This window comes from Quercus robur, chromosome 8 (genome assembly GCF_932294415.1).
Source record: "Quercus robur chromosome 8, dhQueRobu3.1, whole genome shotgun sequence".
Lineage (NCBI taxonomy): Eukaryota > Viridiplantae > Streptophyta > Magnoliopsida > Fagales > Fagaceae > Quercus > Quercus robur.
In genome coordinates this window covers 66,989,249-67,011,943 of record NC_065541.1, presented here as the reverse complement: position 1 = coordinate 67,011,943, position 22,695 = coordinate 66,989,249, and the positions used below count along the sequence as shown (strand labels likewise).

The 22,695-nt window shown below is 35.1% G+C and overlaps 3 protein-coding genes across 3 annotated transcripts; 1 reads left to right on the top strand and 2 right to left on the bottom strand.

The window, feature by feature from the left end:
* Positions 1 to 1,844: 1,844 nt before the first annotated feature.
* Positions 1,845 to 7,026, top strand: LOC126697840 (tRNA (guanine(26)-N(2))-dimethyltransferase). Its single transcript, XM_050394964.1, has 6 exons — positions 1,845 to 2,502; positions 5,682 to 5,882; positions 5,986 to 6,085; positions 6,205 to 6,405; positions 6,476 to 6,538; positions 6,683 to 7,026. The coding sequence occupies exons 1-6, from the start codon at positions 1,883 to 1,885 to the stop codon at positions 6,791 to 6,793; spliced, it is 1,296 nt and encodes a 431-aa protein (XP_050250921.1). The 5' UTR covers positions 1,845 to 1,882; the 3' UTR covers positions 6,794 to 7,026.
* Positions 7,027 to 7,557: 531 nt separating this feature from the next.
* LOC126697841 (40S ribosomal protein S26-1-like) lies at positions 7,558 to 9,911 on the bottom strand. The gene is made up of 5 exons (XM_050394965.1): positions 9,751 to 9,911; positions 9,543 to 9,635; positions 8,828 to 8,912; positions 8,600 to 8,733; positions 7,558 to 7,803 (listed from the first exon to the last, which is right to left on the bottom strand). Exons 1-5 carry the CDS (start codon positions 9,751 to 9,753, stop codon positions 7,729 to 7,731), a joined length of 390 nt encoding a protein of 129 aa, XP_050250922.1. The 5' UTR covers positions 9,754 to 9,911; the 3' UTR covers positions 7,558 to 7,728.
* Positions 9,912 to 14,128: 4,217 nt separating this feature from the next.
* LOC126697839 (superoxide dismutase [Mn], mitochondrial-like) lies at positions 14,129 to 17,167 on the bottom strand. Its single transcript, XM_050394963.1, has 6 exons — positions 16,767 to 17,167; positions 15,984 to 16,030; positions 15,755 to 15,880; positions 15,560 to 15,616; positions 15,049 to 15,126; positions 14,129 to 14,448 (listed from the first exon to the last, which is right to left on the bottom strand). The coding sequence occupies exons 1-6, from the start codon at positions 17,062 to 17,064 to the stop codon at positions 14,356 to 14,358; spliced, it is 699 nt and encodes a 232-aa protein (XP_050250920.1). The 5' UTR covers positions 17,065 to 17,167; the 3' UTR covers positions 14,129 to 14,355.
* Positions 17,168 to 22,695: the final 5,528 nt, after the last annotated feature.

Sequence of the window (22,695 nt, the reverse complement as noted above, 5' to 3'; positions counted from 1 at the left end):
TATAGGATGACTCATATTTTAGAGTTTGGGTGTGAAATTGTTATAGTTGGCCCCCCTCAAATTTTTGGATTGGTCCAAATAGCCCAAAAGAAACTAATCACTTAACCCTTTTTTTGGGCCCGTGGCCCCTCCATAGTCCAAATACAACACAACATAAAATCCCCAAATAACCAATATCATAATTCAATAATTCATAACCAAAAAAATCTCATAGAAAAAAAAAATTCCCTTACAGGGGTTACAATAATTTATATGAATTTTTTTAAATTGATTTATAAATTATGAGAAAGTCAATTACAATATTTAAATTTTTTTCAAAAGATAAAATGCAAAATTCTTTTAGAAGCCAATATTGATGATGTAGCATTGCCAACTCTTAATATTAATATCCCAAATTTTTTAAATCGTCAAACAAAGTTTTGAAAACTTCATTAGTGTGATTTTTAGTTGCATCCAAAAGTATGGGTTTATCATATTGTTGAGTTGGTCAACATGATAAAATCAACATATTAATTCCAATTACTCAAAATCTGGAGATCCGAAGTCCTCTTCTTCTTTTTCTTCTTCTTCTTCGAAAAGGTTAGAATATCATATTTTAATTTTCAACTTTTTTTGTTCATATTATTTCCTTCTCGACTTAAATATTTAGGTACTAAAGTGCAATTGTTTTGTTTACCATGATTTTTTTTTTTTTTTTTAATAAACCATGTCACTTGAAATTTTTTTGGTTCATGTTTTGGCCCCCCCTAAGTTCAAATCCTGGTTCCGTCCCTATATGTATAAAAATCATGAACATAATATGAATCCAAGAAGTAAATGGAAATGCTACCGACGTAAATTTTTCACAATTTATTGAAATATTGTCAATTACACAGGCTAAATAATTATAAGAAAGAATCTGTAGAGATGGCATTTTCAACCCAAGACCTTATGAATATAGAGTATTCCATTCATTTTTACAGGCATATATTAGATGGATTAATGTTTATTCAAAGCAATTATTTAAATAGGAGTGGGTCATATAGATAAGGCCTTTTCTCAACAACAACAATAACAACAACAACAAAAAAGAAAAAAAAGAAAAAAAAAAGAAAAAGAAAAAGAAGATAAGGCCTAATTAATGGATTTGGGTAAAATTTGAAACCATGTGGTTTTGTCTAGTTGAGCTAGCTTTACAAGCCCATTTAACCGGATAGATTTCATTTAAGTCCTAATCAAACTGCTTTATGATTTGTTGCTTTTATTTTTTCGTATTCACAAATGGGAAAGATGCCATCACTAGGATGCATTAATGGTTTAATGTAATATATATTTTTTATTCAGTAATATATATATATATATATAAATTTTTTATTCAACAAAAAAAATTGTAATATGTATTTTCTAAAAGTAATTTTTGCTTTTTAAAAAAATTGATTATTATCTCTTTGTTTGATTAAACTAGACCATCATTCAAAGTTCAATTTCTAATGTATACACAACTTATTAAACTATTTAAATAAATTACTTAACTTGTCAAATAAGTATGTGAGTAAAAGCATACATGAATAGTTATTCGAATCGTCATGTAACCTTGGAGGAATTTTAGAGGTAAACTTCGTTCTTAAATTATTTAAATAAATTATATATCTAGTTAAACTCAAAAAAATTTACCAATTCACCCAAACAAGACCAATGTTTACTTGATTTTTTTTTTCTCTTTTTGAGAAACATGTTCACTTGATTTTTATTTTTATTAATTTTTTTTTCTTTGAATTGTCAATAAGTTGTAAATTACCACTTTAGGAAATTATAAAGATAAATTGTATGTCTCAATTCTCATTATCCCATATAATAAATGCCGCCAGATTATCTAACAGTCTAACCCAACCCATTTCCCGCCATGTTAAACCTTACTCCTAAAACCCTATCCCCTTCCCCGTTTCTCTTCAACTCTATTCCCATTCCCATTCCCCAAAACCCTAGCCCTAAATTCCTCACCCAATCGAGGCCGAGCTTCAAATCCGAGTACCAAACCGAAAGGGGTCATGAATTCGAGACCGGCGATACCTTCTTCCGGCACGAGAGCGCCACAGGCCGAGACCTCAGCGTTCTCGCCGCCTCTCTCTACAAGAAATCCAAATCCAAACTCCGTGTTCTCGACGCTCTCTGCGGTTGCGGGATTCGGTCTCTCCGGTACCTGGTCGAAGCCGAGGCCGATTTCGTGCTCGCAAACGATGCGAACGAAGAGTATCGGAGAATCATATCGGAGAACCTGTCTCGCGTCGAGAGGGGTTTCGGAGAGAATGAAGGAAGATGGGAAGTGACGCATTTCGATGCGAATAGAGTAATGGCGGAGTGTTATCTGCAAAGGGATTTCTTTGATTTGATAGACGTGGATTCGTTTGGGAGCGACTCGTCGTTTTTCCTGAGAAATGCGATGAATGCTCTGAAATTGGACGGTGGATTGCTTTATGTTACTTGTACCGATGGTTACTCATCCGGTGGTCACCGCCCTCATCAGTGAGTCACTTTCACTTCTCTTTTTTTTTTTTCCCAGCTATTTGGGCTGAGCTAATTTGAGTGACGCTTAAGATATTTCAAAATTTACTACAATTTCAAATTTTTTTTTTTTTAAGTTTATATAATAAATTTGTAATAGTTGTCTCTAATTTTTCATAACTTCTGACAAGGTAGGTGAACAATTTTTCACAAATTTTTTTCTCCTAACGGCTAGTAACTTGTTAATAACATCACTTTTAACATCAATTACAATATGACAAATGAATATTTACGTTTAGACTTTTTGCTTTTTAATAAAAGAGGTAGAATATTATTCCATTGTAAAAATAATAGGGTAAATTCCACTAATATACCATGATGTTTGTGCTAATGCTAACACAAAGTCCAAAACTTTTTAAAATTAGCTAATTTAGTCCCTAAATAATTAGTTATTTTTTCTCAACTATTTTAGGGACTAAGTTGGCTTTAGAGACCAAATTAGTTAGTTTTGAACCTAGTTGGTATTAGCCCAAACCTCAAGGTATGTTAATGGAATTTATCCAAAATAACAATAACAATAATACAAGGTGTAGGTGTCATCAGGGTTCGATTCTCGATTTTTACTAGTTGAACTAGTGGTTGTTACTATTGAACTTTTGGTTTTTACAGTTTTAACCGGACTGGTTAAGGGTCTGGTTCTCGATTGAACTGGCCACTCTGATCTGGTTTTTTAAACCATGTTGTCATCCTCATAATTGTGGGAGGATCATATGTCACTCGTGCTTAAGGTTTGATGCTTAATGTTCATTCACACATGTCACTCGTGCTTAATGTTCATTCACATGTGTTACTCATGCTTAAATTTTGCTTATACATGTCACACATACTTAATGTTCATTCACACATGTCACTCATGCTTAATCTTCATTCACACGTGTCACTCATGCTTAGTATGAGCAAACATTAAGCATGAGTGACATGCGTGAATGAACATTAAGCATGTGTGACATATTTGAGCAAATGTTAAGCATGAGTGACACGTGTGAATGAACATTAAGCATGAGTGACACGTGTGAATGAACATTAAGCATGAGTGACATATGTGACATGCTTAACATTTGCTCACACATGTCACTCATGCTTAATGTTCATTCACACATGTCACTCAAATTTGTTCATACATGTCACACATGCTTAATGTCCATTCACATGTGTCACTCATGCTTAAAATTTGTTCATACATGTCACACATGCTTAATGTTCATTCACACATGTCACTCATGCTTAACGTTGGCTCACTCATGTCACTCATACTTAATGTTCATTCACATGTGTGAATGAACATTAAGCATGAGTAACTAGTGTAACATGCTTAACCTTTGCTCACACATACTTAGTGTGAGCCAACGTTAAGCATGAGTGACATGTGTGAATGAACATTAAGCATGCGTGACATGTATGAGCAGATGTTAAGCATGAGTGACACGTGTGAATGAACATTAAGCATGAGTGACAAGGGTAACATGCTTAACCTTTGCTCACAAATGCTTAAAATTTTCTCATACATGTCACGTATGCTTAATTTTCATTCACACATGTCACTCATGCTTAACGTTTGCTTACACTTGTCACTCATGCTTAACGTTTGCTCATACATGTCACACATGAGTGACATGTGTGAGCAAACGTTAAGCATGAGTGACATGTGTGAATGAACATTAAGCATGTGTGACATGTATGAGTAAATGTTAAGCATGAGTGACACATGTGAATGAACATTAAGCATGTGTGACATGCTTAATGTTCATTCACATGTGTCACTCATGCTTAACATTTACTCATACATGTCACACATGCTTAATGTTCATTCACACATGTCACTCATGCTTAATTTTTGCACTCATGCTTAACTTTTGCTCACACATGTCAGACATGCTTAATGTTCATTCACACATGTCATTCATGCTTAATGTTTGTTCACACCTGTGAGTTTGATGTTCATTCACACGTCACTCATGCTTGAAACCTGTGATGACTTATTGGTTTCACTAAGATGACTCTTTATCATTATGTCAATAAATCAATAAGCTTATTTTCTGTATAGTAGAATTCAAACCCAAATTTTTAATCGGACATTATCAAATTGATATAACTAAAAAAAGTAAAACCCATGTGTAGGGACACGATTCGCGTTGGACCACAGTAGGGTTGGGTTCACACGTAAATGGACCCGTACAATATCATTTGTAGAGAGTGGGGTCGAAAGGCTAAGTCATGTTTACTCAGCCGTGGTTTTGTTGAGTTGTTCATGCATGATCTAGAGGTGTTCACCCCTTTAGGTCTTTTTCTCTCCGGAAGAAATCCCCCCCCTTACTTTAGGTTGTATATTTTCCTTTTATATTAGCATGCATTCAATTTCCTTCGTCCACGTGTAGGGTCGGACTTTCCAAGACTGACACCTGTCCCATCAGTTTCAGACCTGAGTTGCTGGGAGTGGTTGAGTAGGCCAAAGAAACACGACTCTGTGAGAGGCAAAGCTCTGTCTAGGGCAGGTAGTATGGGCAGCCTTTCCTATATATTTTAGATTTCTTACAAGATTATCCCTATACCACTTTTGCCCCTTTCCTTAGTGTAGCTCTGGGCTAACCGAGGGTTGTACCTTCCTCGGCGGCTTCTATGGCCCATTAGTGCTTTGTGTTTATTGGGCTGGGACTACTATCCTCCTCGGCTTGGGCCTTAAGTATCCCCGTGAATAGGTGGATCTGGCCCATCTGTTGTCGGGCCCCACACCATGTCTTTTAGACTTACTATAAAATCTTTTTTTTTTTTTTTTCATAAAAAAAGTTTTTACTAAAAAAAATGCTATGTCTACAACATTTTCACAACACTTTATAACAAATTATAAGTGGCAGGTTATTATTAGTTGTTATTAGTTGTTACGAGTGGGCAACAAAGTAATTTATGTTGTAGATTCAAATTAGAACCAATAATAACTTACCACTTATAATTTATTGTAAAAATATTATGAATATGATACTTCTTTTTTCTTTTACTGTATGACCAATTTACTTTTCTTAACATTTGGGCAATTGGATTTTTTTTTTTCTCTTCCCTTTTTGTTTGATAAATTTATCTACGTAGCTAGTTAGTATGTTTCGTTTGTGGAGTGGAAACGGTTATGACCCAAATTTTCTCGCTAGTTCATTAGCTGCATATGGAGCTTATGTTCGTCCAATGCCATTTTCGAATGAGGTTGGTTTGCGAATGCTTATAGGTGGTGCTGTAAGGGAAGCATCCGTGCTTGGTTATAATGTCACACCGTTATTTTCATACTATTCATACCACGGGCCTGTTTTTCGAGTCATGCTCCAGTTAAATCGTGGGAAGCTTGTTGATGACAGGTAAGATATATAATTGTGTTCGTTCATTTTTGTTAAGGCTTTGGGATTTAGGCATTTAGTCATCAATGTGGCTGATAATCAGTTGCTTAATGGTTTATTACAGGTATTATGGTTTCATCAGCTACTGCCACCAGTGTGGAAATTCTGACACAATTTCTTGGGATAAACTTGGTCAGATCAGTTGCTCCTGTAGTGATTCAAAGGTATGTTCCACTATGCTCTATTGGGATCTAGTGCTTTTTCTCGCTACTACTATATCGTAGAATAGAGTTGGTGTACTGTGTACATACAATGTTATGTTGGTTCTTTGACTTCTTTCCAGGTTTCTAGCTCACCCGTGGTTTCAGGGCCTCTTTGGACGGGACCTCTTCATGATGCCGCCTATGTAACAGAAATGTTGAACTTGGCGGAGCAATGGGGGTGGGTGGGCAGTGGTAAAGGAACTGACCTTGAAAAACTTTTGAAACAAATGGTGGATGAAAGTGACCCCAGATTACCATTTGGTTACATCAAGTTGGATGAGGTACTCCTGCAAAATTGCTTCCACAAATTAAATGAATGCGACTTAGCATAATTACTAGTTTATTTCCCAGGTGGCAAGCCGTGCAAAAGTAAATTCTCCACCCCTAATGACCATGTTGAGCACCATTCACAAGGTAACATACCCAGTATTCTCTTTGGTAACCATTTTCTTGCTCTCAGCTAAGTAACACACGATACTGGTGTCTTTATTGCATAAAGGAGAATTAACCCTCTGGAAAATCCAAAGACAAAGTTCATTGTGAGTTGGTTTCTTGCAGGAGGGGTATGCTGCGAGTAGGTCACACATTGCTTCCAATGCAATCAAGACAAACTGTCCCATGACAGTATGCATCAGAATTGCCAAGAATCTACAGCAGTGTCATAGTTAAAAATCTGTTGAGTGATTTGGCATGGTGCAGTACTGTTGGTGCTCAACACAGTTGATTTGAAAGGTACCTCATTCTGTTGCCCAAACTTGAAAAAGAGTGCAATGCTCGATCAGAGGAGTGATTCTAGATTTTGCAAATGATATACTATATTAGTTCTTGTTTGAGACTCGGTAGATTAAAAGCGAATGAGGGTAAAGACGTGGCTAAAAAAAAGCGTCTTAAATTGTGTTGGAGGAATGATCTACCAGCTTACTGCGAGGCAAACTGTATTCTTTCTAGAAACTTTCAATCATACAAATACAACCGGGCCTAATCTTTTAAAAGATCATCATTTTAAGAGAAAAATAAAAGATTCTCATATTTTTTTCATGCTCAAAAAGATTCTCCTTTTCCAACGTAACACAATATCAAAAGCTTAAAACGTATTCAAATGGGGGCAGCTTAACACAGTATCGGGCACTCTTCTGAACATTGTTATTCAATTGTCCAAGACATATCACCTTTATCATATAAGTTTCATCAAAAACTCAGCTCAGCGCTGCTTAACAAAACTTATATATTGAATGTGAAGACCATATTCTCAAGGTCCTATATTACAATATAAACCTGTAGAGAATACGTCTTTTTGAGTTCAGTTTTTTAACTTTCTATCACACGGTCACGCTATTTATGCAATGACCTATACCTCAGCATTGCACATGGTGGAGCAAATGAGGGGGGAGGCGGAAGACAATTGCAAATAAAACTGATATGTCAAAACTCAATTAAGTACATAATCATGTTTTGAAAATTAAATTCATGGATTGCCAGGTTTCATACTCATCGAATCAAACATCCATAAAGAAAACAGTAAATTAAACCATTAAGATTTCCTAGACAAAACTGAAAGGTCCAGGGACAGCAATGACTGCATATGTGATAAGCTTAACAGCTTTTTATGTTCGGGCAGGATTCCCAGCTCCAGCAGGGCGGGGTGCTTGACCAGGCTGACCAGGCCTTGGCTGATCATCCTGAAAATTCACAGAACGCAATGAACCAGTTTAGGAAAAGCAGACTAAGTAATAAGGGCAGACAATTGCAACATAAGCCAAAGAATCAGTTAAATTCAAAGGGCTCATCCTCATAATCTCATAAAAGACAACAAGAATAAATTCATATGGCTTATTGCTGACTACATATTAAAAAAAATAAACAAACACTACTAGATATTTCCATGAATGTGCAGAGAAAAAGGAGGAATCAAGTTTTTTTCCTAATCCAAGAACTAGTATTACAATTTCCTAATTTCACAGAAGAAATAGCCAATCTAAGGCTTTATTTCCGCAAGCCCATTGATGAGAATCACAACCTTCACAACAGAAAACATAAAATGCTAGCAAAAAATTAATGTCTCCAGAGTAGATTATGGCTTCCTACTGTGAAATGCTACATAAAGTACAATGGATCCATTTTATGTCCAATAGAAGTCCCCAAAAGCAATTCTGATAGAAGAGAGAGAATGAAGATTTCAGTTTAGATAGGCTCAAAGGAATTAATTCCCATAGATTTAAGGTTCAGTTCAGCAGATTTTCAAAACTAACCATTTTCAGCATGCTTAGCAGTTGTTTTGGGACTCAATTAAGCAGGGCAAGGTTCGGAAGTTCAACAATTTTGGCAATTAAGAGACACAACTTCCAATTAGTATGACATAAAAACAATAAACACCAAGTCTCCAGTTGAATATTTCTTATTTGAATCTTGAAGCATATAAAGTGAATCAATGGCAAAACCATTGGCATAAAAGGCACTAAACAGATGCAAACATACCCTACGCCTGAGGAAACGCTGTGGTGGGTCACGCTTCCTCCTATCAGTGCGAGAGCGAACCCTCACAACATGTGAGTGAATAGCACAGGAAACACAGTACTGCATCTTTGCATACAGCTTTGGAAGAACATACTCTGCAAGAAAAGAGTACATTTTCAGCAAAAAAAATATAAATGCAGGAGATAAACACTGAAAAATATAAAAAGAAGTGAGGAAAAAATATATTACGGTCATAGACGCAAGCTTCTTGAACATCCCTAACTGCAGCTTGCTCGACAATGTTCCTCACAAGAAATCTCTTGATAGCCTTGTCCTTTTTTCAAGAAAAACCCAAATCGTCAAGATCTACAGTTTAACCAACTTGCATACACCCAAAATCATATACATAATCGCACTTTCAATAGCCAACACACAAACAAATAACCCGAAGATAAGCACGCATTTGTAAACTCAACACAACTGAAAAAATAGACAAATATCACACATGAAAAACAGCAAAAATCTCACGTTGCCCCGCATGGTTTTGTAATAACGATGAAAAGCACCCGCATATTGTAAACCCCACTAGTATTTGTGGCCAGTATTATATATTTTGTTCATAACCCATGTAACTGGCCCTGATTTGCGGAGACTGCAAAGCAATATGGGACTAAGGCTTGGTTGTTATTGCATCTACATATTGTAAACATACAATCACAATCAAACCATATTTTATTTTCTTTAACATTTTCATAACAAGAAATGAGTATTATACATATTCATACAAACACAATCACATACATATCCATCAATTCCACTCATCCTTACAAACCCATCAATAATAATCATATAAATCACAATTTACACATATCACCACAGTTTAAACTTGAAGAACACACACAAAACGGTACAATTTATAGATTGAGATGAAATGGAAAACGAAAGGAAAAAAGAGGAGAAAAACCTTGGGGCAGCATTTGCCGCAGTTGGAGCAGCGGATGAACTTGACGTGACCGCGGCCGTGTTTGTTGCGACCACCATTCCTGCGCTTGAAAGTCTGCAAATCAGAGACAAAGACAAAGAGAGAGAGAGAGAGAGATTAGAACAGTGAATGAAACAAGCAGAAATGAAAGACGGAGATAAAGAATTGAGGATTGGAAAAGAGATCTAACCATGGTTGCGAAGGAGATCTGAGGCGTTCGGAGTCGCCGGCTGTGAGTACCAGCTAGGGTTTATGCCGCTAGAGAGAGATATGTGGGCGCTAAGACTAAGCTAATGAAAAAGAATGCGCTTTTTATATATGCCACGGTGCCCTAGCCAGCCAACTATTGGTAAATGGTAAAAACCCTCCTCCTATTTCCAGCTATTTCTACTTTCTCCCCTTCAATTCCTCTATATACATGTATTCACCTATTTGTTATTTTTTTCTTTTCTTTTTTTTTTTTCTTTTTTTTTTTTCATAACATTTTAATAGAAGGAATAGAAAACGATGTGTTCTACTAATTTAAGGAAATTTTTTATAATTAAAATTGAATTGTTTTGGATTTTATAAAATTTTTAAATAAAATATGATATTTATCAATAACATAATAGATTATAAACGTTCTTATGACTTTTTTTTTTTTATTCTTACTTTTAACTATTTATAATTAGTTAAAACTATATAAAATTAAGAATGAACATCAATCATATATATATATATATATATATATGATATTTATATATTTACTTTTGAACTCTTCTATATTATGCCACATAAGTTTTGGTAGTCTAACAAATTTTCACATAATTTTTATTTTTTTAATTCTTTATTTATCTAACACATCATTTTTATTTTTATTTTATTCCTTATTTATTTGAGAAAAAAAAATATTAATCAAATGTCAATCATTCCTTTTAATATCCAATATGTAGCTTGTATTTAGATTCAAATTAGGATTTATTTTATTTTATTTTATTTAAGTGGCATGTAAGTCTTTGACTTACTTCCAAAGCATGTTTGTATGCAACACAAATTCCTTCACAGTAAAAGATGTGTAGCCAATTTACACTCCTAAAAATTATATAAGATTAAAATAACTAGGCTAAGCTTGACTCATACATCTATACAGGAAGCAAGAGCCCTCATAGAAAAATGAAATAACATTATAGTAGTAACTTCAGCTTTCAAGCCTTTGGAAACCCGCTAGAAACATCATGAAGACATATAGAAGAAGAAACATACCATGACCAAGTACAAGAAGATCATCCAATCTTCACATGCCAAATATGCATAGAACCCATGTTATCAAACCATAAATTCAACTACAATAACAAATATGTGCACCATCTTTTTATGAAGCCAAATACATCGAAACCCATATTGACAATAAGGTGCCAAATACTGAATATCCTATATTTATTTATTATGCATGAATCATATTATTAAATAAGAATTAATAAATAAACTGTACCATTGAGGGGTGTGGTCTAGTGGTGTTGGGTGATGCACAAGATGCGCTGAGTGCATAGTCCTAGGTTTGACTCCGAATCTGGAAGTGCTTGGGTTACCTCCCTCAACAGCTCAGGATCATTAGTTTCTCTTGTGGGGTTGGGAAGCTATGGCTCACCATAGTCCCCCTATACCCTAGTAGGGTCTCGAATCCAGCGGGTAGGATGCTACTATGGTAAATTGCCATGTTAATCGCCCCCTACCCATTTTTTGTTTAGCAAAAAAAAAAAAAAAAAAAAAAAAAAACTTAAAATCATATATATTCTATATCTATATTTGCTACCACACTTTGAAGGCTTCACAACATCATTATTTATTTATTGGATTGTTAAACCAAATTTGACAAATACAAATGTGTTTCTCTTATATTTATGTTGTGTACTTCGGTTCACTTTGGTACTAATCAATCTTATTTGGTACATCCTATCAACTTCGATGCTATTCATTCCACATTGGTCTTATTCAGTCTACTTTGGTCTTATTTAGTCCACTCTGGTCCACATTGTTCCTATTCGATCAATTCTATCTAATTTGGTCCTATTCAATCCACCGTGGTCCTATTCATTTCACTTCAATCCAAATTGGTCCTATTTGGTTCATTCTATCAACTTCTTATTGGTTCACTTTGGTCCTATTAGGTCCATTCAGTCTTATTCGGTCCACTTTGGTCCTATTCGATCCACTTTGGTCCACATTGGTCATATTCATTCCATCCTGTCTACTTCGGTCCTATTCGGTCCACTTTGGATCTATTCGGTCCATTCGCTCTTATTCGGTCTAGTTTAGTCCATTTGTTCCTATTCGGTCCATTATGTCAACTTTGGTCTTATTCGGTCCACTTTGTTCCTATTCGGTCCACATTAGTCCAATTCGGTCCTATTCGATCCATTTTTCAACTTCGGTCCTATACAGTCCACTTTGGCCCTATTCGGTCCATTATATCTAGTTTGATCCTATTTGGTCCATTCAATCCACTTTGTTCCACTTAGGTTAACTACTCCAATACAAATCTAGACAATCTGATATCATATTAGATGCCATAACACATGCACCATGCAGCACTACTTTGAAGTTTGGACAGAGCAACCACATTATTTCCGCCAAATTTTTCCGTCTATTTTACACTAACAACCTACTTTTTCTATTTTACAAGACTATTTTTACAAAACTCCCACATCAGAATATCTTTTATACACTCTAACTTATTTAAATAATATTTTTTATTATTATTTTATTAATAAATATCTCTTCATTAATATATATATTTTTTCCACTCCACAAGTCCCAACCGTGGCTCTCTCTATCAATTGTCCTTTGCCTCTACTTTCTAGTTCTCCCTAAACTCTCTTCCTCACTTAAATCTCAAACCCAGATCAGTAACAGTCGGCAGCAACCTCACGGTAGCAGATCGGCAGCAACCCAGATCCAATGGGTTTTTCATGTGGGTTTCTGTTAGATTTTTCATATGGGTTTTTCCAGTGCGTCTATGTGGTTGGCGCTATGTTGAGTTGTAGTGATTGAGTTGAAATAATATTAAAATAATGGATAAATGATCTATAGTAACTGTGCATATTTACACAGTTACTATAACTCATGGAAATATTTACACATTTTTACACCCACTGATGTGGGTGTTTTTTCTCAAAATGTGTAAAATTTGTACTTTTTTATATTTTAGAAGACTATAGATGGACTGATGTGGTTGCTCTAAATGGAAATCAGAGTAACCATTTAAATAAACCAACTCGTGAATAATGAGAGCAACCAATGGGCCACAATGTAACAGGCATAACAAAGCCTGCGTAACAGTGAAGGTAGCACATCTATAAGAGCACCCACAGTAGATGTGGGATATGTGCCAAATGCTAAATATTTGGCACATATCCTACACCAAACACAAAAAATAGCTCCCCATCAGATATTGCATATGTTGTAAAATTATACCATTTGTGTCCGTACCGTTGCAAATTTGCAACGGTACGGACAGATGTGGTAAACCAAAAATTATTATTTTATTCGACTTTTCTCTTTCCTCTCATTTCTTTATTTGATTTTCTCTCTCCCTTCTCAGAATCTGTCTCTCTCTCTCTTTCTCTCTCTCTCTCCCAAGTTCCCAACCCGTTCTTCCTCTTCTCACAATCGGACGTGAGCAAGAAGAAGGTGGTGCAGAAGAAGGTGGCAGCGACGGCGGCCAATCATCGTCATCCTCCATAACCACCACCTCAGCCAACCACAACCACCATCTCAGCAACAAAACTCAAATCCAAAAAAACCCAACAAACCCACCACGGCACCACCATATCTTAACCCACAACCATCGGAATCCACCACTCCATCGGAACCCACCACTCCATCGGAATCCACAACCACCCCCACTGCAAATCAAACTCAGCCCACAGATCCATTACTTGAGACCACAACCACAAACCAAAACCATAAACCACCGTAGACCCACGCTCTGTGGAGACCATCGCCGACCATCGCCAACCACCGTGGAGACCATCGTCGACCATCGCCAACCATCGCCTTCAAGAACGTCGCTACGACGTTAGGCTCGGTGGAGATGGGTTTAGCCGATGTCAGGTTTGGGTTTGGTAGGTGATCTCACCGCGAGGCCGCTGTCAATCTCACCCTCTTCCCTCTCCTCTTTGTCCACCTTTCACTCTGCCTCTCTCTGGTTGTGGGTTTTTTTTTTTTTTGGCTGCAATTTGGGTTGATCTGATATTGGTGAGTAATTGTGGTGGTTGGTTTGCAGTAGAGGTGTTGTTGCAGCAATGAATATTGGTGGCTGGTGGTTGTGCCGTTGATGGTGTGGCTGCTGTTGATGATAATGGGAATGAGATAATATATTATTTTAATGTGTAGTAAATATTATTTTAATATATAGAATTGAATGATAAAACATCTGATAAATGGGATGTTGTAAAATGATATAGTAAAATAATAAAGTAGGTTTTTGATGTGGTAAAATGACAATTTTTGCAACATCTACTACGGATGCTCCATAAGAACTGAACTGCTAGAAGCCATACAATTACAAACAAAAGCAACATTATCAATAAAGGGTAATGGCAAGAGGGGCGAATTTTCATATTTTGGAATAAGCATAAAGCTACAATGAGCATATAGCTCTACGTAAATAGAATTTTCATACATGAGATACAATATTAATCAAACACCTCAACAGAAACAATGTCCCTCAATGTTTTGACCATATCATTTTATTTCACGAACCAAACTATCCGCAAAGCCAGCTGGACGCCCATCTTGAAAGATGAATTGGAACTCAAGGGCATTCTTTCCCATACACTTCAATGGCATATTTCCAATTAATAACTTTCCATATGTTCTTTAGATAGTCAGGTCTGACATTCTTGTACTGCAACATGAGTAAAACAGAAATGTCATTCATGATAGAGAAGTAAATCATGGTTAAATTTTGCATTTTAAAGAGAAACATTATACATAAGGCACCAGTCAACAATTTAGTATAAATTGTAAAATAGATATAAAGCAGTCTTCTTACAAGTAACAACAGCTTTCATAAACTGTCACCCAGTCGCCAACCATTTACCTCCATAAAATAATCTAGCTCAAGGTAAAATGAGAGCAATGCAATTAATTTCTGATATATCAACAAAGGCAACCCCATGTTGATACCCTCTTAGTCTCATCCACTCCCACCCTAGAAAGGCGAGTATATTCAACACCTTGGGGCTTAGTAATCATGGGAGTAGATTTTATTAAACTAAAGCCTATGACCACGTCTCTAACAAACTCACGAGTCCAAAGTGGCAATGCCGAAATATAATAATTCAAGAAAAAGATTATCAAATTGTCATTATAAACCATGTACTCTTGCAAAATCCTGGTCATCATGTAGAAGCCATTTCAAACCAAACATCATAATTAAGAGTTTCAATCATCATGCAACCACATTTGAGATATCATCAAGCAATCTAAAGTAATACTAATTTACCTGCAAGTAGTAGGCATGCTCCCAAACATCTATACCGAGCAGTGGAACTAAATTTGCTCCTTTAGTTACCAGTGGGTCCTGCAGAAAAAATAACTTCAGAATTTAAGTAATATAGTTTTATCTGCATGTTAAGACAATCAAAGACTTTTTGACAGATAGATATTACACAAAGAGTGGATGAACCGTGTTCAAAAGCAACTTCAGCACTATGTTTAACATCAATATTTTTGAAATATTTTTGAATCATGGGAATTCCTAGTAATTGCAAACCTCCTAAAATTGAGGGTTAAGATAGCAACATATATCCAGGCTCCAACATTAAAATTATGCTAAGGTAACAAGCTTAAGAACCAATCCAAACCAAACAATATCAAAGTTTGACACCAAAAGTCCTACTAAGGGTTACAAAATTCAACAAAAATGGAATAAAATTACGGTCAATTGAAGAGGAATTAGAAATACGAATGATCATTGCTAGATAACTTTCTGATTGCATATTTATAAATTTTACCTGATTTGCGGTTGTATCAACCACAAGTTTCTTTGAGTCCTTGTCCAGACCAAGCCACTGCCAAGACACAAATATGTCAAAAGTACCATACAAACACCCCCACCCCCAAAAAAAAAGCAGAATTCACTGAATGAGCCAGCCAATGATTAGGGGCATGAAATGAATGTTGGAAACTACACAAGCTGCAAAACCTACCACCCATCCGGAGCCCTGTAAAGCAGCACCTTCCGCATTGATCTTTTGCACAAGTACTTCCATGGAACCAAAATGAGTGTCAATAGCCCAACCTAAGGAACCATGTGGGGGCTCACCACCTCCTTCCTGCCATGTATAAAAAGCACTTGGTAAAAGAAGTTTCTTAAACATTAAAAAAAAAAAAAAAAAAATTACTTGAAAAAAAAGAGAGCTAAAGACATAAACTTACAGAAACAGGAGATAGATTCTTCCAGAAAATTGAGTGGTTGATATGACCTGCAAGGAAAATAAATCATTCTAGGTGAAACAAAGTTAGGTATGACTAACTTTTAACGGTAACATGATGATATAGACAATGCCCATGAGGAAAATTAAATTGGGTTAAGTTTTGATCATCTAAAGACATGAAAATGCAATAAAAACTGGCAAATTCTTGTACAAAGAGTTTGACTTTTACTCTTTAGCTACAAGAATCAGAAGGATGAAACAAAAGCAAAGCCCCCAGGAAGATCTCAAACTGTTAATTACTCACAGCAACAATTTCACATTATGATTTCATTGCATCAATATCCTAACACTCTTACGTTTCTTTATTAAACTGATTGCATCAATAGTCATCAACATCCATTAATAACAATTTTCTCAAAAGATATACTCCATTAACAACATAGGGTGTGTTTGGAAAACTGTGTTTTGAGTTTAAAATGAGCATAATAAAAAAGCAACTAGGAGTTGTGGATGCAAATCAGAGTTTTGGGTAAAAGAGCTCTTTTAAACTCCCAAAACGCCTAACCAAACCGACCCTATAGTCAAGGAATTAATTTACATTTCACAATCCAATTCTCACAACAAAAACTCCATAAATTCACAACAGTATTATTAAAATCAATTAAATCATCCAAACATATAATAGCATCAAACCAACACAGTATCCTAACATTTCGTAAAGAAATCAAAACAAATAATAAAAAAAAAAAAAGCGAGAGAGAGAGAGAGAGAGAGAGAGAGAGACCTCCGCCATTGAACTTGATGGCGCTCTGCAACTTGACGACGGAGGAGGAGTCGCCTTTAGCGATGGCGTCCTCGAGCTGCTCGAGAGCCTTGTTGTAGTTGGTAATATAAGCCTGGTGGTGCTTCTGGTGGTGGAGCTGCATGATTTCGCCGCTAATGGCCGGCTCGAGAGCGCCGTAGTCGTATGAGAGATCGGGAAGAGAGAAGGTTTGCAAGCCACGGAGCTGACTCAGATTGTGAGAGTGAGTTAAGGTTTGGGTTAAACCTAAGGTTCTGCTCAATAAAGGCCGGAACGCCATCGGAAAAGTCTACACAGAGAGAGAGAGAGAGAGAAAACAACAAAAGCAGATTGAAAATGTGAGTGGGAATTGAGAATTGAGAATTGAGAAAAGAGATGTAGAGGTTTTTATATATATATTTTATATGCAGGAGAGAGAGAGGAGGTGAGCTCCTGTCTCACTGTGTGTGTGTGATAAAAAATCAAATCGAATCGATTCGAATCTGGGTGCGGAATTCCGAAATGCGACCCACGGGTTTGGACACGTGTCATCTCCTTTAATTTTGTATAAAGATAGCTTTTTTTTTGTGTGTATTTGAGCCCATGTTTAACCCAACTCCATATAGGCTTTTGCAAGTTAGAGTGGGTTCTTAATAAGTTTGGGTTATAAATGGGTTGACCTAAAGTGACACGATAAGAGACGTGTTATAAGTGGGTCTACCCGCATAACTTGTAATAAACACATTTAAAACATCAATTTATTTGTGTCAACCCGAAATGATCTACTTAACACAACTTGCTTAACTCGTATAACAAATAAATATTCATTTTATTTTAGATTTATCAAATACTTTTTATATTCAACATATGTTTTAAATTTAAAAAGAAAAGTGAGTAATTACAAAAATTTACAAAGGGATATAATTGGAAATTGAAACTTTACAATGGAATATAATTAGATATCCAACATATATCTAATTTTATTTTTTATTTCAGTTGTACTACTTACTCTACTATCTTATAGTCTTACGCCCAATTCTCAAACTCAAAATCTTAAACCGGTTATTACTCTATCTTTCTAATGTGTTTAGTAAATTTTAAAATTAAAGAAAACTGTTTTCTTGGTGTTTCAAAGTTCTGCAGTAATTTTTTTTCTGCATAATGTTTTTGTTCTATAAATTTTGAACCCATGTGCCGTTATTAATATATGAGATATATTAATTGTTAATTAAGGGCACAATTGTAGTTTTTGTCTTGTGCCATTGTTTTTGTGTGTGTGTGTGTGTGTTAGACACTGTCGGCATATCTTGCAAGTGGGTTTGTTGAAATAGTTTATAAACCATATCAGATGGGTATTGCTTTTGAAGATTACAATTACGTGTAACGTTGTAGTACTCCCTTTTGATATCGTATGAACAGTTTTATGATTGCATGATATTGCCCACTTGTTTTAGTTTCTTTGAATGATAATAAGACAACTTGACGTTATGCTTGTTGGCCATCTTATAAACACGTGTTAATTCCCTTGGATTTGTATGTTATTTTTTGAAGAAAGTGTGTTAATTCCCTTGGATCTATATCTTATTTTTTGAAGAATTGAAGTGTATTTTTGGGATGTAAAAAAAATATATTTCTAGATGGATGTTATATTTAATATTATGTAAGTTGAAATGAGTTGTGTTATATTCGTGTCAATTCAACACGACTCGTTTATTAAGTGTGTTAAATGAGTTGGGTCAGGTCAACCTGCCTTATTAACAGGTCGGGTTAGGGTTGAGCCATTTAGTCGAATACTCCTACCTCGACACGACATGAACCCGACACGCTAACCCGAATGGACACCCCTATTTTAGTGTAGTATCAAAAAAAATGAATTAAGGGAAAACTATTTTCGGTCAATTAAAAAAATATGACTTATTTTTAGACATTGTTTTCTACTAAATTGTTTTTTTTTTCTTTTTTTTTTTTAAACAACTCTATCTAAATGAGTTAGTTTTATAAAAAATAATTTTGTGAAAAATAACTCATTTTTTAAAAAACATTATCGCTGAAACAAAAAATATATTGATTTCTTCTTTTGTCTTTTTTTTTTTTTTTTTGGCTGGTTTGCCTTGCATTTATACATATTTAAAAATGACCACGTGTCACTCTCATGTCCTGTCTAATACAAAAATTTGACTCTTTTTTGTTTTATTGCCTCAACAATTTTGTTTCAAATATAATTAATTTATTTAATATTACATAGAATAGAAAAATTTATATAATCCAAAATCTTTAGGAATCAAATTATGTGTGGGTTTGGATCCACGTTTGAGTTTTGCATTTGCGTTTTTTTTTTTTTTTTCTTGCTGCACGCGTTTCAAAGGGGACAAAATTCATTGTTCCCGTACTGTTTAACATTGTTCACGCACTGTTCTGGTATTGTTCATGGGACCCACAGTCACTTTATTTAGGACAAAAATATTAAAAATGGGTCCCACGGTACTATTCACACATTTAAAAATTATTTTGTTACAGTGTTTTCAGTTTTCAATTTCAGCAAAAATAAGTTGTATCCAAACAGACCCTATAACTAACAAAAAAGGAATCTAGACCAAATTTCATGCGCAACAAGTTCTTTTTCAATTTTTTTAGGGAAGATGACAATTATTTTCATTTCCCACATATAAAAAATGTCATTTGAAAAAGAAAAAGAAAACAAAAAAACATGTCTAAGTTTGTTGATAAAAGCACAAAAAATGCTTGCAAGTTACCATCAAGCACGAGGACTATACATACAAGTGAATAATTAGGGGCTCAAAGAGCTATGGATTATATATATATATATATATATATAAAGGAAACATAACCATTTGAGAGACATTATTTCGAATTCTTGGTCTAAAAGTTAAAGGAGAGACGTTGATGAACACAAATCAATTAAGTTTAAGGTTTTCATTTCAGGATCTTCTACTATTAAGTTTTAAGACAATTGCATACAATTGGGCCATTCCTAGCTGTAGGAGCTCAGATTTAGTAGAAAAGAGCTAGAGCTCTTATTATCTCTGTGGGCATAGTTTGAGTGAAACGAGTGAGAATGAGGCCCATACAGCCAAATTGTTGTCATACCAATTGCAGTAGTTTACCCTGTCCCTGTGGGAAGCATTAGCCACCATAGAAAAAATCATTTCCAAATACAAAACAAATGTTTAGGATTTGCAAGTCAGTATCAATTGGGTGGAATTTCCTTTGGGCTTGGTTTGGTAGGCTTGAACTGAAACTCACACGTAATCAGTATTAATTGGGTGGAATTGCCTTTGGACTTGGTTTGGTAGATTTGAACGGAAACTCGCACATAATTATATTAAGGCACTCAATTCCAAATTGAATTGTACATTTTGTTAAATCAAGGGGAAAAAGGTTTGTACTCCAAAAATAGGTTTAAGATTCACAGGCCTTATTTGCTAACAGCCTTGTAACTTCGCTAGTGTTCTCAATAAAAATATCCATAATTCAAATATTTTCTCTCGTTGTAATATGAAATTATTTTATTATTAAAAAAAAAAAAAAAAAGATGAGGCAAGGGAGGAACAAATGCCACAAGTATTCCAATCCCATATAATTAGAATTTAAAATGTATCTACAAATTCATGTATTTATATCTACTTGAGTTGTTGATCAAATTGGGGTTAGTTGAGTAGGATTTTTCAATTTCTGTCAGTTAAACTCACCTCCCTCAGTTCCTTTTGGCCCAAAAAGGAGTGAGTAGTGTTCTACCAACCGTTGTTTTGGTTGCCTTTCTTGAGTGAACTGGATAGGCAGTCCAAATCAAAAGCTACAGTGCTTGTCTTGAAGCAAGATGCCAGCTTAGGTTCATATTTGAACTAATAACAACTTCCCACTTATGATTTGTTGTGAAAATATTGTAAAAATGTTATGAACGATAAAATCTCTCTTTGTTCAAAGAAAAATGATATATCTACAACATTTTCACAATATTTTTACAACAAATCTTAAGTGACAGGTTATTATTGTTGGGGCAAAAAAGTAATTTTAATATTAGGTTCAAATTTGAACCAATAACAACTAACATAACAACTAACTATCTATGATTTGTTGTAAAGATATTGTAAAAATGTTGTGTATGTAGCAACTCTCTTTGTTCAAATATGTTTTCTGACAAACTTCAAATTAAACATACCATTTTGGTAAAAACAATTGGACACTAACCAAAAAAGGCTTGAGTGCCATTTCAACTGAATCCTAGTGCGGTGTAACATGGTAACTTTCAAACAGTGGTGATAAAAATGGCAGTGTCAAATATATTTTAGTATTATATTTCCTCTTAAAGTCCGGGGGGGATGGCATTGGCAAATACAGAAATGCTTTTAAAATCTCTAACATAGACAGTAACTTGGGTTGTCAATTAAATTTAGCAGAAATGGAGATTAACACTGGAAGATATGGTATAATTTGCCAGCAGGATAAGAGAGTGACATCTTGCTTAATATGATGGACAATGAGCCAGCCTCTCTAACTCACACCCTCTCAGTTAAAACTATCATGCAAAAATCTGAACTTTCTCAATTTGCACCAACAGGTTTCTCATAATTGTTCCTGATAATGCTGAATCTATGGACAGACTTGAGAGGATTCTAGAGGCGGATAAACTTTCGACTGCTCCAGATATTAGCAAAGAACAGCCTCTTGGATCACTACCGGAAAATTCCGAAGTACCCAATCTGAATGCCTCATAAAAATTCTTGTTTTAACAGAAAATTCTTTATTTGCTAAGTTAAATGTTTTTTTTTTTCCAGGTCTGGAAATTCCCAAGCAAAAAGGGGGGCATTGTTCCCTCTAAGCAGAATTCTCTCCTCCTGGTTTTGCAACTTCCAAGCAATTCTTGCCTTGATTTTCACCCAGTTTCCAGCAAATGGGTAGCCATGACCACAAGCAATCAAGCAACCTCAATTTGGGCGTTTCTAATTCTCAGGCTTCCCTGCATTTTCTTCTGGATATGGATCAATCATCAATCAGCTTTATAGAATAGCAAATACAAGGTAAAAAAAAATCCAGTCTGAAGTACAAAATAGAAGGTGTTTGTGGTTGGTCATTGTGACTGGAAAAAGCATTTCCCTTTGTTTAGCTTCACGAATTTGTCTTCCTCTTTTGTAAAGTAGAATCTGGATACAACCCAAATGATGTACTGCATAATTTGTTGTCCAGAACTGTGGATCTATTTTGCAGATAGCATATGAGTAAATGCATATGCAAAATTTAGTTATAAGCTCATGACCGACAATCAAATCCTGACAGATTCAACTAGACATGAAGTCAACTATACAGTAGACCACATTTTTGCCAAAGTTGGTGGAATCCATTGCATTTCAACTAAAAGCTGTCCAACATGAATGAACAACTCAAAATTTCCATGTAAGCTCCATAACTCTTTTGGTAATAGTGTTTTTCCTTTTATTTTTTTTGGATAAGTGGTAATAGTGTTTTTCCTTACTTGAGAACCAACTATGATTTTCTCATCAAATGCTAAAAAGCACTGAAAATCAAACTACTTGTATAATAACTACTAAAGAAGCACCAAACACTCATACCAGAGGCTAACAAAGCTTACTAATTGATTCACTAGTCATCTAAATACACCAAAAAAAAAAAAAAATCCACCAGGGTCCAAACACTAATTGACAGTAATGCATAATCAGAGAGCGGTGTTGAGGTTAATACTCTAATAACATGATCAAACTAATAAATGGTACAATTCAACTATAAAAAAAACCTAATTGATGCACGATTCACAGCCTGGATATCCATTCAATTGCAAACTAGGATTTCTACCCTTTGAAAGTCATATATGGTAAACTTCAAATTGTAAAAGAGGGAAAGTACAAATAAAGGTGATGCCATTATATAAAAATCAAATCGAGGACAATTAATGGAA